A 16,024-nucleotide genomic window follows, 5' to 3' on the forward strand; every position below is an offset into this window, starting at 1 on the left:
GGGGGGTGAGAATGCGTGCAGAGCCGAGTGGCGATGCTTTGTTTTGCCAATGAATGGCGAGGGACTCGCGAGCAGGAAATTACGTGTGTGGCCGCCAGTCCATTTGAAATCGCTCCTTTCCCTTCCACGCCTGGCTCTTTATCCCCAGCTCGCTCTGCTCCCCCCTCCCCAGAGGAACATTAAAGTGCCAGGGACGGAATGTGTATGCGTGTAGGGTTGCGGGGTGGGGGAGAGAGAAGGATTTCCTTCCTTCAACAAATAAATCGGAATTGGGAATAGGAAAAAGCAGCCGCCACCACCAAGGGGTGGGTGGAGAGGAATTATGGATTGTCTCCTTGCCTTCCCTCTTCTTTTTCTTCTTCCTCCTCCTCCTCCTCCTCTTCAGCGCCGGCCGGATGCCTCCCACCTCCCCACCCCCACCCCCCTTTGCCCCCCCACGCCGAAATTCTCTCCACCCACGTTGCCAAAGACGCATCGATCTCCCATCCGCGGAAGGTCCAACCTGGAAGGTTGTGAAGTGCAAGGCGGGGGGAGAAGCCGGAGGGAGGGGGAGGGAGGGGGAGAGGGAGGGAGGGCTCGCTTAGCTGCGCTCTCGCCTCTCGCGCCTGGTCCTCCTTTTCTGCCTTTGCTCATCAGAGGGAGACGGAGGGAGAGAAAGAGAAAGAGGGAGAGGGAGAGAGAGAGAGAGAGAGAGAGAGAGGAAGGCAGGAAGGCAAGAGAGGGATGGAACCGGGCGGCAGGGAAGCTCTCGCCAGCAGGCCGGACCGGTGAAGTTTGGCCGGGGTTGCCGAGCCGAAGGGCACCGGCAGTTTCAATGGGGTTGGGGGCAGCTCAGGAGCCTGGATCCGAGCGGGGAAAGTTTTTAACTCTTCGCCTGCCCGATTGACATCCTTGGGCTCTGCACCTTTCCTAAAGGAGAGCATTCCCGGGAAAGCCGCAGCTTGGAAAAGGAAGAAACCAATCGAGGCGAGGGGTTTCTGGACGCCTCAAGACGGGGAAAACTGGGGGGCAGATCCGCCTCCCAGCACCATGCTGCTGCTGCTGCCGGCCTGGGTCGCCTGGCTGGGCTTCCCGGCCCCCGATTGCTGACCCTCCACTTTCGGGGAGCGCAAACGGGAGGCAGCAAGAGGAGCGGGGGAAAGTGGAGGGGGCAGCCGGCGGATGTTCCATCCCCGGGCCGGGGCGCCCCCAGGCATGAGCGATGGGGGGAGCGAGGCTGGCCGACGCGCCCTCCTCCTGGGGGACCCCGGCGGCGCCCCGGAGCGAGCCCGGGACAAGGAGGCGCGCGCAGGCGCGCTGGAGAGCGCAAAGTTGCGCGGAGGGGCTCCTGGAGGAGGAGGAGGTGGTGGAGGAGGAGGAATCAAAGACCTGACGGCGGGGACCTCGGCTGCCAGCCCCGGCTCCTCCAAGGAGTGCGCCCCGGAGACGGAGAGCCAGCCCTCGGCGGGCGAGGCGGACTACTGCCGCCGGATCCTGGTGCGAGGTAAGGGAAAGCCCCCCCCCCCTACTCGCGGAGGGGCGCGCAGCGGCTCTTGTACCCCGGCCTTCCATCCGATCCCAAACCCAACTCCTTCGACCAAAACACACACCTGCTGCATGTATCCCGACCCACCCCCCGCGCGGTCGCGATCTGCCTCCCCCTTCCCCACATCTGTCGCCAAAGTCCGGGTCCAGAGACTCCTTCACCTACCCCCATGTTGGACCCTTTTCACACGCTTCCTGCGCTACCTGATTGTTGTTGTTTTTTGGGGGGGATTTTAAAAACCAGAACACCTCTGTCCTTCTGCAAAGATGCGCACCTACCATCGCCCCCAGCCATACTCTGCCCCCCATTCCTTCTCCCTCTGCCCCTCGCTTCCTGCCCTTCCCCCTTGCTCTCCAGACCCCAAACCCCGCTGTGCGTTCGCTTCTCCTTGCCCCAACTCTGCTGCCAGTCTCCTTCGCCCTCTTGAGATCCGACCGGGTTTCGGCTGCCCAGTTCACTGTCTCCAACCGTGGCTGGGCTGCAATTGTGTCCTCCCACCGCCCAGCCAGCCAGCCATCATCTCCCCTCCCCCTCCGCATCTCACCCTCCTTGAATGCTTTCCCTTCTCCAAAAAAGCGGCCCTCCTCTCCCCCCATCTTTTCCTACTTCCCCTCACATCCCTACCCTACCCGCCCGCCCGCCCCCCAAAAATCTGGCCCCATATGCTCCTTTCCAGGACCCTCCCGATGGAGCTAGGAAGGGGCACGGCTAGCGATAGGAGTCCGATCGCTAAGGGCGCGGGTGGGCGGCTGATTTGGGCTGGGGGTTTTCTCTGGCGCGCGGGGGGGGGGGTTGGGACATTCCAAGCAGGCAATGGCACGGGGGCTGGGGGTGGCATTTGCAGCAGAAGCAGATGGAGACGATTTTTTTTAAAGGGAAACGGTCTTGCCCTTGTCTCTCTCTTCCCCGACTTAGCCCCTTTCCCGGAGCTGCACGTCTTTGGGGGGCAACGCGTGTGCGCGGATGATAATAATTCCAGGTGGCTGCCTTGGCTGGCAAGCTGTTGTCGCAGGAAAACAGCGTCACTGCAGCACCAGCAAGTCAAAAGCTATTTTCTCCCCCCCCCCCTTCCTCTCTCTCGCACACACATCCTGCACCGAGCTCTTGGAAGGAAGGCAGAGGCTGAAAACGTTCCCTTGGGTTCCCCTCTGCTCGTGACCCCCCCCCCCGGCTCTGCCCACTCAACCCTTTGCCCAAGGCTTTCGAGGATGGGAACGGGACCCCACAGAAAGTGGGTTGGGCAAGGGGGCGGGGGGGCCCTTTCACTGGAATCCAAGCCTGAGATTCCAAGCTGAAAATGCTTCCCCGAATTATTACCCTGTAGACGCACAATAGGCTGAATCCGAAGGAAGCACAAAGAATATTCTCTCAATTCAGAGCTGGTTTGGCTGAAGATGGCAGTAGCAGTTATGTAGGACTAGAAGATTCACACAGCCAGCAATTTGTCTCTCCCTTTTATCTTTCAATCTATCGGTCTTGGGGTGTGGGGGTGGGTGTGTAAATCCTAAAAACCATGACAATCTTCATTAGATGCACGCCATAAATCTCTGTCTTGGTTTGGCTTGTGTTTTCCCATTCTTTCTCTCGTCCCCCCCTCCCGCTTATCAGGTATCCTTGCTATGAGATTTAGTCTGGAGGCGCGTGAATCTATTTCTCACAAACACAACATTTCAGCTACATTTGCTACATTTTTTACTCGATTGACCCGTCCTCTTTTTCCGCCCGCCCGAATCTAATTATTTTCGTTTCGTGACGTTTCGTTGTTTTTCTCCTTCGTTGCGTTTCGCGATGATAGATAGATGAGTTGTTGTTGCTTGTGGAGAGTGCATGGGTGCTTCTCGCCCACAGTTGCGCTCAAAGGTGGGCAAAATTAAATAAAAGGAATCGCGGGTGAGAACTGAGAAATGCATCCATGCAACTTCTTGCTTTTCTTCCGATGCCTTTGGAGACACTCCGAAAGAAATCTCGGGCGGGCTGCAGGCCTTGCGCCTGGCGAGGGCCGGCTGGTGGTGACTTCTACAGCAGGGTCCGGATCCTCTCTAGAATTGGCCCGTTGCTCTTTGCAAAAAACACCCCAAAGGGCGGCGGGGGAGCCATAGCCAAGATGCATCCCCAAGAGAGCAGGGGCGGAGGGCGGGAGAGAAGGAAGGAAAGGAAAGGGCCGGAAAAGCCCTCCTTGTCTGGTGGGCCTGAAAAACCACGGCCCTTCATTGTTTGAGTTACTGCCGGGTTTTGCGCCCTAGAGACATCAGTCCTTCCACGTACACACACACACACACACACACACACACACACACACACACACACACACAACTTGCTTATCTCCTTTTGCAACGAGGTCTTCCCAACGAAACCTTAAAATATTTGAAGCGAATAGATGTATTCTCCTTGCAAAGATATTAAATATATTTTTGCAACGGCGGGAGCGAAAAGATCGGAGAGCTGTCTAAAGTGGCGACCGTCCCTGTGTCCCTCTCAAGCTCGCCCGCAACCCCTATGTCTTTCTCGCACCCACCCAAATTGAAGAGGAAGAACAGGCGGGAGAGGGGGTACGGCTTGAATTCTGCAGATTTGAAGTGTGTGTGTAGAAACATAATTTGCCCCTGAGAGATAGGCACGAAGCCTGGGCCTAAACGGCGAATATTTGCAGAAAATCCCACAGAAGGAGAAAGAGAAATGTGGGCCTTTCTTCTTCCTGGGTCCTGCCTATCCCTTGTTCTCCTGTCGCCGTCTGGGCCACCCAGCGAAGCCCCCAGCCATCTTTTCTTCATGGCGCCCTCGCTCTCATCCGTTTCTCTTTCCGTTCCCCCATCTTAGCCTCGAAGCCTGCGCGAATTCAAGGTGCTTTTTTAGAAAGATTTCCGCGTCACCGTCTCTTTCTCCGTCCTCCTCGCCTGCTTGCTGGGAATATATGGCCGATGCGTGTTTGAATTGGCGGATGGATGGATGGAAGGATGGCTAGATAACCCTAGAGCCATACCGTAGAGCTGAAGGCAAGTACTGTGCGTTTGTACACACCGCCGAGTCACTCTCGATGGTTAAACATGACGGATCCACACCGCCGCGCAGACTCCTGACATTTGCACGGAGAAAATTGCAAAAAAACAAAACAAAAACCGTGGCGCGTTCCAGAGCCACTGAGACAGGAATGTGCATTATTTGTTTAAAATAAGTGATTGATTTAAATTCACATGCACACACGTATGGAAACAAATTTAATAGGCAATAGAGAGAGGCTCGCTTGTACCCCAAGGCCTGGCCGTTTGGCACGCTTTGTTTGCAGTTATTTTCAATGGGAGTTGAAATCCACTTAGATCCAGATAACCTCAAATGGGTGATTGGATCTGGCCAGAAGGGGCAAGATCCAGTCGGATTCCCCAGGCACTTGGGAGAGTTTCGTTGGTTTCGGTGGGAGAGTCGAGTGTCTCCTATCGAAATCTACGCGAAGGCGCTTACTTTGGGGCTGAATCGTGCCCTGCTTTGGTTAGCCACCTTACAATGCAATTCTGCACGTGTCTACTCAGAAGTAAGTCCCATCGTTTCCCGTTAGGCTCTTTACCCTCAGGAAAGCGTGTGCAGGACTGCAGCCTTCGCGTTATCATAACCCTGCAGGGTGCGGTGGCTTTTGCCAAAGATAATATTTGTTCCACTGATGATTTTATTGGTTGTTTTTTTAAGTAGGGTTTGTATATTTGTATGCGTTGTTCACGTAAGAAAGCAGAAAGGGTGAGAGGTAATGGCAGGGGTTTGAGTTGACCTTCGCTGTCATTTGAGGACACAATCGAGGCTGAGAGGAAACAACTTTGAAAGTCATATTGATCCAAAGGCACCAATCCACCGGGAAGTAACCGGTAGAAGTAACTGCGCTTGTCTGTGCAGGAGACCTTCCGCGCTGATCTGCCCAGAGTTATCGCTTGGATCCCTTACACTGGAGAAACAGAGGGGAAATCTGGTCAGTAGAGCTGGCCTTGCTCAATAGAGCAGTTATAAAATATAGCTGGTTGTGTTTGTGTGTGTGCGTATTTGTAAGCCTCCCCTGCACCTTCCCCTTCTCTCAATTTCGCTTTCCACCTACATGTACCACCATTTGCTAGAGACAGTTGTGTAACCGAACATCTTAGGCCCGTGATCTTTTTATGTAAGTCGCATTAAAACGCGCGCGCACATGCTCCTCCCTGCGGTCCCCGAGTCTCGCTCACCTCTGCTTCTCCCTAACGCGGAGGCTCCCCTTAATTTTCTTCTCTAGAAAAATGCCCCTAACTACGAACCAACCTTCCTTCTTTCTCTTGCCTTCCTCTTTTAGTTCCTCCCTTCCCTCTCTGAAAGACACTTGTTTAAAAGCCACCCCACGTACCCTGTTTCTTTTCCTACTGACAGAGAACAGTAACAACAACAACAACAACAACAACAACAACAACAACAATATTACTTCCAGTAGCACCTCAGAGACCAACTAAGTTTCTCATTGGTATAATATTGTTATGTATTGCAACAAAAACATTAACACACATATATTCTTAGTAGGACCCCCACTCTCCCTCCCCCGGCTTGGTCGGTCAACAGATGACCTGCTTCTGAGGGCGTCTGGCCTGGCTCTGGCATCACACACAAGGGAGGGTGTGTGTGGCGGAACCAGCCAAGGAGGCCTCTTGTATGTTTCAGTTTCATTATGTCAATTTCGCCCTAGGACGTTATGGGGAGGTGGGGTTTGTTTCGTTTCCGCGAGGCACATGGCTTTGTGTAAGGGCAGATCTCAAATTTTGCATCTTGCGGGGGCGGGCTGCTGCTGCTGCTGCTGGGAATTTAGGGCGGGGAGGAAAGGGGACCCGAGTGTGTGTGTCTGTGTGTGTGCGCGCGCGCGTTTAATGTTTGCGTGCCTACGTGTGTGTGGAACTGGAGTGTGTTCCTGGGTTTGGCCTTATTTTAAAGCTGACGTTTGGAGGATGCACCGGATACCTTGACAGAAGCCGGGGTCATCCCGAGGGCACCAGGACGCTTATACTACAAGCTCCTGCGCTCCCTGCCAAACACTTTAGCAAGCAAAAGCCTGGACGCTCGTTGTGTTGGGACGTGCCTCATCAGATCCTAATCAGACTGGCTTGAAACTAAGTTATCGAGACAGATTAGGCCGGTAGGTGGGTCGGTAGGTAGGCCGACTGATTATTGCACAGTGGAATTAGAGGGGGAAACGAGGGTCTCATTGGTAGCTAGAATCCGCACTGGGCAGGCGCTACAGGCCGCAAAAGCCGGGCGACACTAAGTACTTTCAAGTCACATTGATTTAAACGAGAGGGTAAATTGAAATCCCACCCGTGGAAAGCGCTGAGCTCTGGATGGATCGGGCCCAGTGCTCGCTTGCCAGCAAAGCCAAGTGCTTTCGCCTACTTTCCTTGCCTACAAGACGCCCCCCAGAACACGTGATGCGGTTTTATTTCTGCTCAAGTTGTGTGCTATCTAAAATCCTGCCGTGTGTAAACAGAACGGTGATTTATTTGCAAATATCTAACATTGCCTTAGCGAGGTTTTGGGTGGGTGGGTGGGACACACGACTTCTTTAATTTAATTAAAAATTTTATATACTTTATATAGGACCCGTCCTATATCCACTGGTTTAAATCGCTTACAGTTCACAACTTTAATACAGTATGTGATTTTTAAAAAATGATAAAATGGAAATATTTAGGCCTTTTAAAATCACACACCACGAAAAGGCGTTTGAAAGTCTGTTGATTTCCTTCCGGGGATTGTGGCTGGACTTTACATCCGAGGAACCCAGCAGTGGAAGGCCCCTGGCATCCGAGGAGACCCTGCTCAGGAGCCCGACCAGCTGGGTTGGGCCCCAACTTGGTGTCGACCGAAGAGGAATAAAGGAACAAGCTCTAATTCTAACCATTTCTAGGGCGCCTTTCTCTGTTGCGCGAACGCCTGTCCCTTTTCGAAACCTGCTTCAAGTCGCCCCCGGTGCCATTTTGAGGACGTGGAGCCGCGTTTGGTCTTCCAAACAAGCAGCCAGAGGCCTTCGAGGACCATTTATCCCACACCACTTGCCTTCCCAACTCCTCGTCTCTTCCCCTTCTTCGAAACCGAAACGCGCCTCCCTTTTCCTGCAGCATCTGATTTTGATCCGAATTGCAAAAGTTAAAGGAGAAATGAAGAACCGGAGGAGATTCCGCTTCGCGCTGTCATATTTCCTCCATTTTGCCGCAAAGCCCCTCCACCCCCAGCTCTGACAAAATGGAGTCAAAAAAGGGGTCAGAATCACGAAGGGTGGTAATTCCATAAAAAGGACCCGGGCAGACAGTCCTAAGATCCCTTGGGATCAATGCCCAGAACTATGCAGGATTGTGATCAAGGCCCGAGGGCGCAAACGCAGCTCTACAACGCTTTTACGCAGAGGCGAAGACCCACTGATTTCAGTCACTTTCAAAACCACCGCAGGTTTATATATGTGTATCTGAGTGTGATTTATATTTATAACCTTTTTGGCGCAGCGACTCCAATACATGATCTCTATGGTTTCGAAATGTGCTTCGGTCTCAAGATCCAAGATTTGAGGATGTCTTCCTTCCAGAAATCCGGCCTGGAATTTTCTTCGGGAAGTAAATCCTCTCGCCCTCTTGCAATTTCCGCCCCTACTTTCTCCCTTTTAATTCCGATATAGATTTATTTGTTGGTGCATCTGCGAGAAAATGGAAAATTGTTGCGGATTCGGGGGATAAATGTACAAATTTCATATGAGGAAATATACACTCGGGGTGGATCTGTCCTCCAGGCCTGCTGCTCAAACCCACCCAGGAAACACCGCAGCGGTTTTGCGCAGTAATTTCCGCCGGGCTTGCGGAGACCTTCCCGCCCAGTCGCTTGAGAGCGCCGCTTCCTTATTTATATCAGATAATTTCATGAATTTCATATTCATATTCGAAAACTGTGTAAGAATAGTCACTATTAAATGATAGATCCCAGATTGTATATTTCTTTGTTTTTGAAACGATATAAATTGTGCCTGAGTGTGCGCGCGCTCGCGCGCGCGCTCCTACTTCCTATGGAGAGAGTCCCCCCCCTAACATGCTTTGCGGGGGGGGGGGAATTGAACACAATCCAGGGATGCAATTTATCCAGGGAAAAATTATTGGGCGTCACTGAAATAAGCAGGAATTCACTGAGACTCCCTTCATGCCTTCCTTTGTGGCATGAAAACAGAGCTTTAATTACTATTATTTCTTTCGAAATTATTTTTTTCCTATCTTCAAAAACTGCGGGTAACTGCTAAGAGAAAGCCGACTCCCCCTCTCCCCCCGTCATGTTATAACTGTTTTTATTTCACGTTTACAAGGGCACTATGAATATTTCTGGATAATTAATACACCCCAGTTTTGAAGACTTTTACTGAGTGATCCAAACGCAGCAAAGCAAAAAGCGGCTAGATATTCCTTCCAAACTTAAAGAAGTCCACTCCAAGATCAGTCAAAAGGATGGGGATATTTTCGTGGAAGCGAAGAGGGCTGATAGCAATGGGTATTCACATGTAATCAGAACCGAATAAAATCAAGTTTGCTAGGAACCTGCCAGTTACGAGTTTGCTTTTTTAAATATACACCAGCAACAACACCCGTAGCGGCGCAGTCCATTGGCTTATTTTATACTGTAGTGTATTCCCATGTGCCCGTGTATGTAGGCTAATCATTATATGGATAAATTGTGTGTGTTGAGAGAGAGAGATCATCTATCTATCTGGTGCTCAAGCAACATGAAAAGTGCTATACGTACATATGATAGTGCGGGAAATTCTGTAATACCACGCTGGCAGAAAATATACACATAGCGCACACACGACCTACAGGATTCGTGCACACGTATAATTTGCGAGCGCTTTTCTTCAGACGAGGCATCCACGCAGAACGGAAAGGACCCGAGGCTCGAAAATAAGCGCCAAGGGATCCAGTCGATCCAAGGCCTCGCGGCCACTTCTGTATGGGCCGGAGGAGCGATTTGCTCCACGAGAGGGCCTCTGGGCCTCTGCCCGGTCCACGGAGTCGTCGGGACGTCCCGTCCTATGGCCTAGCTTTGCTGAGCCCATCTCCCACAGAGGAACACCGGGCGCGGCGGACCCGGACCCTGCGAATCAGCTCTGCAAACTCCAGGGCTTCGGCTGGACTGATGAAAAAAAAAGAAACCCCCAAGAGTTTGGTAGCATCTAGAAAATGACATACAGTATATTTATTAGGGCAGGTATATTTCGGGGACCTCGTTACCCTTTGGTAAAAAGCAGAGCGGTACTAGGAATCTACAGGCTCCTCGCGGGAGAGAGATCTTTTCAGGGCCCTAATCTCCAGACTGTAAACTATTTTAACAGGCTTGAATCTTTAATTTTGATATTGTTGTCACCCGCCCTGGGGCCTTATAGTGAAAGACGGGGAAGAAATCCAACAAATGGCGTTATTATTTATTTATATTAGGATTATTCATAGGTGCCACGTACCGCGTTCTGCATTTGTAAGAACTAGGTATTTTAGTGTGGCAGCACCAGCACTCTGGAACTCCCTGCTTATTGATATCAGGCAGGCGCTTTCTTTGCATTTTCGGTGGCTGCTAAAAACATTCCTGTTTAGACAAACCCACCCAGATACTTAGAAAGTTGAGGGGAGTTTAAAATCGGCTTTTAGTCTCCTGTTATTTTAACTTTTGGAAAGTTTTATTGTTACCTTAAGTAACAAAATCAAGCGATGCGTAAAGCTTATGAAATTTATATTAATAATTATAGAGATAATATTTGTAATGATAGATAGATAGATGAAAGTGGTCCAACCCTTTCCACTTTCATCTGGAAATATTACTAGAGTTTCCTTCCTTCCCAGAGAGGTGATTTCGATCACAGGTGGGAAGTATTCAGTAATAAACAGGGAGATATAATAGACGATAGAAGAATAAAACAGAACCCACAGGCGAGGCGCCCCTTTCGATGCGCGAATATGTCAATATATGGTCGGCTGTCCCGCCACGTCCCTTGCTTTTTCTCGAAAGCGGATACACTTGGATGTCTCTGGACTTTCTCCTCAAAGTCAGATGAGATCTGGCCGTTGAAAGGGCCTGTGGATCGAAGCCTTTGCATTCTCCTCCCCCTCCGGCTTCAAGGGATCTAACTAGATAGCTGTCTGGGTTTTGCGCAGCGACCGCGTCATGTCCTCGTAACGGCCCCGATCCCCTGGAATGGCAAGATCTGCTTGCTAGGAGAGTTTTCCCATCACCCCCTTCGATCCTCGGCCCCATATTTCTCGTTTGGTGGGAAACTGATACAGTACCAGGAGAGACGAACTAGGGTCAGTCAAATCCAGACACGCGGATCACCAGTTTCCAGCGAGCGGGCGTTTGTGGATGTGGACAGGTAACTGTGAAGGTACCAAGGCCGCTGTCAGAGCACTTTTACTCCACGGACCTCCGTTCCAGGAATTTTGCATTTTTATTTTTATTTTACGCAATGTCTGCTCAGCGCCCGCTGCGCTAAGCGGCCCCTTTGCCCATAAAATACTCGTGTGTGCGTAAATAATACACCATCTGTAATTTATCAATCGATCGATCAATGTTTCCCTCCTCAAAAATCAAAGTTTTCACTGATCCTTCGGCCATAACTCCGAAATGCAAATTCCTTATGGCAATGGTTGTGGTTCCCACCACCGAGAAGAAACACCTCGTTTCTAGCGCAGAAACCATTATTTAGTTATGAAATTATTTGTATACCGCTAGGTCATCTCTCTCTCTCTCTCTCTCTTTCTCTCTCTCTCTCTCTCTCTCACACACACACACACAGGCGATTAACAGCAATTTAAACATCAAACCATGCAATAAGACCAGATACACACACACACACACACACACACACACACACACACACATGTATGTATAACATCAATTAAACATTGTGGAGAGATGTATTTTGAATTGCCTGCCCAGGCCTGGTGGAAAAGAAGAGTTCACAGCAGTCTTTAATAATAATAATAATAATAATAATAATAATAATAATAATAATAATAATAATATTTATACCCCGCCCAGACACTTTGGGCAGCTTACAGTACATATATAAAAACCTATAAGATGGCACGATTAAGTGGGGTAAATCAGTTTCCTTCTCCTCTGTTGTTAAGCAACTGATAGATCTCCCCAGACAAGCTGAATTCAAGAATTCGCTGGGAAATATCAGACAAGCTCTGCCGCCTTCGCGGTCCTGCGAGGGGGAAACTCTGCGCGGCCATAATTCCGGTTGGACAGCCGAATCCAAGCGGTTCCTGCGCCCCTTACGCTGTCTCCATTCCCAGTCCGGAGGAAGAATCCGCCTCCTTTGAAAATTGACAACAACCACAAGGTTTACTCAAAAAAGAAGAGAGGGAGTGAAAAGGAGGAGAGAAGGAGAAGCCAAACCGAAAATACTATTGCACCATCACCACGCACAAACACTCGTGGCGCCCCTACTTTTGAAAGATCTCTGTCTAGTTCTTGGCCCGGGGTGGGAGTAGCGGATTCACACGTGCGCCCGTGACCGCTGAACCTGGCGCATTCCCCCAGCTGGGAGACGATGGTTGCCGCTGGGTCCTTATTAGAATCATAGAATTGTAGAGATGGAAGCTTCTAGTCCACCCCCACCCCAAAAGTGCATTTATGGTGAAACGGCTTCCGGAAATTTTATTTCATTTTATGGGAAGCGATTGATGAATAACCCTTGGAGACCGTGGGCTTCACTGGGGTATTCCATCACGTGTGAAGCGCACCATTCAAATTTCATTACCCGCTTTACAACTTCCTGATATATTTGGGGCAGGGAGAGGGAGTGTCCCTGAGAAGCGAGGTGCGGGTCAGCTCCCCATGCCTGATTATTATTATTTTTTAGAAGAGCGCGGGGAATCCTCTGAGGCTGAGCATGTGCAGCTTGGCCTTTTAAACTCGCTTAAATTATAGCTCCATCCTGACTGTGGGAATTAAAAAGGGATCGGTTTCTGCAGCCTCGAGTACATTTCCTTTGGAATTAAGAGCCATTGTGTTGCACTGCAACAGTTGCAGGGCAGGGAAATATGTTTTAAAAGGAAAGATACTAAAAGGAGCATCTGTAGCTATATGTGCATTCCTGGCTGCTAACCGAGATGGCAAAGAGGCAGAATTCAGGCCGCAGCTGCACCGGTGAGCCTGGCCTGGAGTGTTCGCCTGGTGCTGCTGGCCGCTGCAAATTTTGGAAACGGCTGAGCTGCGAGGTCCTGGGTTCAGTCCTAGGGAAGAGTATACGGTAAAGGCCCCGACTTTACTCAAAGTAAGTGCAAGGTGGGGTGCTTCTTCTGTTTTGATTTGACCGTCTTTCTCATGAGCAAGCCCCCTTGAAGCGAATGAGAGATGCAGACGATGCATCTTTAATGCTTAGAATAGATTGATATAGCCTGCACTGATGAAGTGTGCATGCACACTAAAGCTCATACCAAAATAAAAACTTAGTTGGTCTTTAAGGTGCTACTGAAGGAATTTTTTAATTTTGTCTCTATATATTAGCATTCTATTAGGCTATATGTTTGAGCTTTGATTCCTGCATTGCTGCAGGAGTTTGGACCAAGCGATCCTAATTCTACAGTTCGATGATTCTATACCCCACCACAATGCACCCCAACAGGAAAAAAACAACAATTGCACCATAATAATAATATCAGCCACTTACTACACAGAAGGTCTCAAAGTGGCTTATAAAAATACCACACCTACAATCACCACAGGGAACTAACCAACTTCATTTACCAAGAGTGCCCATCTTGCAATATTATATAAAGGAAAAAGCCAGCCACACTCTGCTAAAATATGAACCCCCAAATAGGCAGGGTCACCCTAAAACATATGATCCCAATTAAAAGTCTAGCGTTTCTATCTTGTATTTTTATGTTGTGAACCACAGTTAGGGCAGTAATAAATTTAATAACAATCGTAATAATAATTAATAAAATGAATACTCATGAAAAGGCCTGTTCACAGCGGCCAGCTTCTGATCTCCACCTTCAGAGGGGGCACATGAAGAGGAGACTCCAGAGACACAGAGGGGCTGGCTTCGTTCATGTGGGGAGAAGCGGTCCTTCCTTGAGGTCCTGGACTCCTCTCAGGCACACCAAAGCTTTCTAAATCAAAACCAGCATTTTCAACTGAACCTGGAAACCAGTCATTTAACTCATGCAATTCAAGGCTGCTCTCTCTAAGCAGCCATAGAGCAGGATGATCAGGTTTTATATCACATCCGATATATATGTGGGGTTGGTGGAAGGGGCTTCACCAATTGACACCTTCAGCACCTCCAGTTTAATAATAATAATAATAATAATAATAATAATAATAATAATAATAATTTATTATTTATACCCCCGCCCATCTGGCTGGGCTTCCCCTGCCACTGTGGGCGGCTTCCAACAAACATTAACATACATCAAATATGACAGATTAAAAACTTCCCTAAACAGGGCTGCCTTTAGGTATTTTCTAAATGTCAGGTAGTTGTTTATCTCTCTGACGTCTGATGGGAGGGTGTTCCACAGGGCGGGCGCCACTACCGAGAAGGCCCTCTGCCTGGTTCCCTGTAGCTTTGCTTCTCGCAGTGAGGGAACCGCCAGAAGGCCCTCGGCGCTGGACCTCCATGTCTGGGCAGAACAATGAGGGTGGATAGTTACAGGTAGGTAGCCGTGTTGGTCTGAGTCGAAGCAAAAATAAAAAAATTCCTTCAGTAGCACCTTAAAGACCAACTAAGTTTTTATTTTGGTATGAGCTTTTGTGTGCATGCACACTTCCTCAGATACTCTTGAAATGAGGGTGGAGACGCTCCTTCAGGTATACTGGACCGAGTTTGGTATATTTGGGTTGTTGATTTTTTGACATGTACTGCTGGAACTGTGTAGATGAAGAAGTTAATAACATATTTGCAAATCTGCCTCTTCATGTATCTTTCTGTTCTTTACAGATGGCCAAAGCCACAGTAATTTTCAGTACATAAAATGCCAGTGGACAGCGTCTATTGGGAAGGTCTCCTGAGCAAGACCCATTGCTATGGATGGGAGATGTGTAGTAGTAGCACCTTCCACATGCATAGCATCCAGTGACTTGAAAGGGACTTGTGCAGGAGATGCTCCCAATTGACCATATCCAACAATTCCCCCTTAGCTACCACATGGAACACTTCAAGATGATTTGTTGATCGAGCATTCCTTATGATCTTTTTGCAGGGAATTTAGATATTTGTTCCTCCATGAGCATTTGTTCTGATAAGTTTGCAGGGAGGTTAGACAACAAAGAGTGTTAACTTCACACTTTCCAGTGTGGTTCTCCATCACATTCCTTATCACAAAACTCTGATCTCTTGAGATAGCAGGCTTGTTGTGCAAAAACCTCCTAATCAAGGGCCTATTTTCCTAGTTCGTTGCCAGTCATCTGTCTCGCTCAACTCTGCGGAATGAGCGACAAAATGTCCTGTTGTCTAGGCCAGACAAATAGCTGCAGAAGATTGCCTTGCTTCTGGAAACAACATTTGGAATCAATGGCATATTCTTCTGGGCTGTGTCTTTAGGATTGGAAGAAGTGGAACTTTAGTCCCACTAAAATGATCTGGGCTGCTCTCGATAGAGGTTTTTAGAGGCTTCCTCCAAAAATATTCTCTCTCTTTCTCTCCTCTCTCCTGCCCATTAGACTTAGAGACATTCTTCCTCCCCACAAGTTCATCCTTTGTACCCACATCCTTCTTATGGGGACATGTGGGTGCTGCCAAGTCATTGCTCACCGGCCACCCTCTCACTCTTGCGTTTTAAAATATTTTGCGTTTTTATATTGTATTTTTATGTTGTGAACCTCCCGGAGATCTAAGGGATGAAGGGCAGTATACAAACAAACATGCATTTTATGGACTTCCACGATGTTAAGAGAACCAGCAATTTATTTAAAAATTTCATTGTCACGACACTATAAACAAGAGCAGGCAGGCAAGAGAAGAGCATGATGAACATTTCAATCCAGATGAAGAGTTTTGAAAGGCAGGTGCAAAACTATCCAGCAGAAAAGAGGACCCTCTGCTAAGTCATAGAATCGTAGATTTGTAGAGTTGGAAGGGTCCCCCAAGGGTCATCTAGCCCCACCCTGTGCAATGCAGGAATCTCAACTAAAGCATCCGCGACAGGTGGCCACCTAACCTCTGCTTAAAAATCTCCAAGGAAGGGGAGTCTACCACCTTAAACAATGCCTCTGTTGTTACTAGGCTGCGGCCACTGCGGAAGGATAGAAAATCCAGGATTTGTTTCCAGGTAGATGGAGGCAGAAAATAACAAGCTAGATAAGGATAAAGCAGGCGGTGGGAATAGATGGGGAGGCTCAGATGGGAAGGGATGTTTTGGGGTGTCAGCTGAGCAAGGAATCTGATTAACAGATGACAAGTTGTTGAACTGGCCCACCTTCTTCTTCTTCTTCTTCTTTATTTGCATTTGTTAGTAACTTTATACAAAA

General features: G+C 49.1%; 1 protein-coding gene across 1 annotated transcript in view; it reads left to right on the forward strand.

Annotated features, from left to right (window-relative positions):
- The first annotated feature begins 634 nt into the window (after positions 1 to 634).
- VAX2 (ventral anterior homeobox 2) overlaps positions 635 to 16,024 on the forward strand; it is a 46,341-nt gene continuing 30,951 nt past the window's right edge. Inside the window, exon 1 of the mRNA XM_060279111.2 lies at positions 635 to 1,483. Coding sequence (XP_060135094.2) covers positions 1,162 to 1,483 — 322 coding nt within the window. The 5' untranslated portion in view covers positions 635 to 1,161. The remainder of the gene's footprint in view (positions 1,484 to 16,024) is intronic.

Source organism: Zootoca vivipara, chromosome Z1 (genome assembly GCF_965207765.1).
Source record: "Zootoca vivipara chromosome Z1, rZooViv2.hap1.1, whole genome shotgun sequence".
NCBI classification, from domain to species: Eukaryota; Metazoa; Chordata; class Lepidosauria; order Squamata; family Lacertidae; genus Zootoca; species Zootoca vivipara.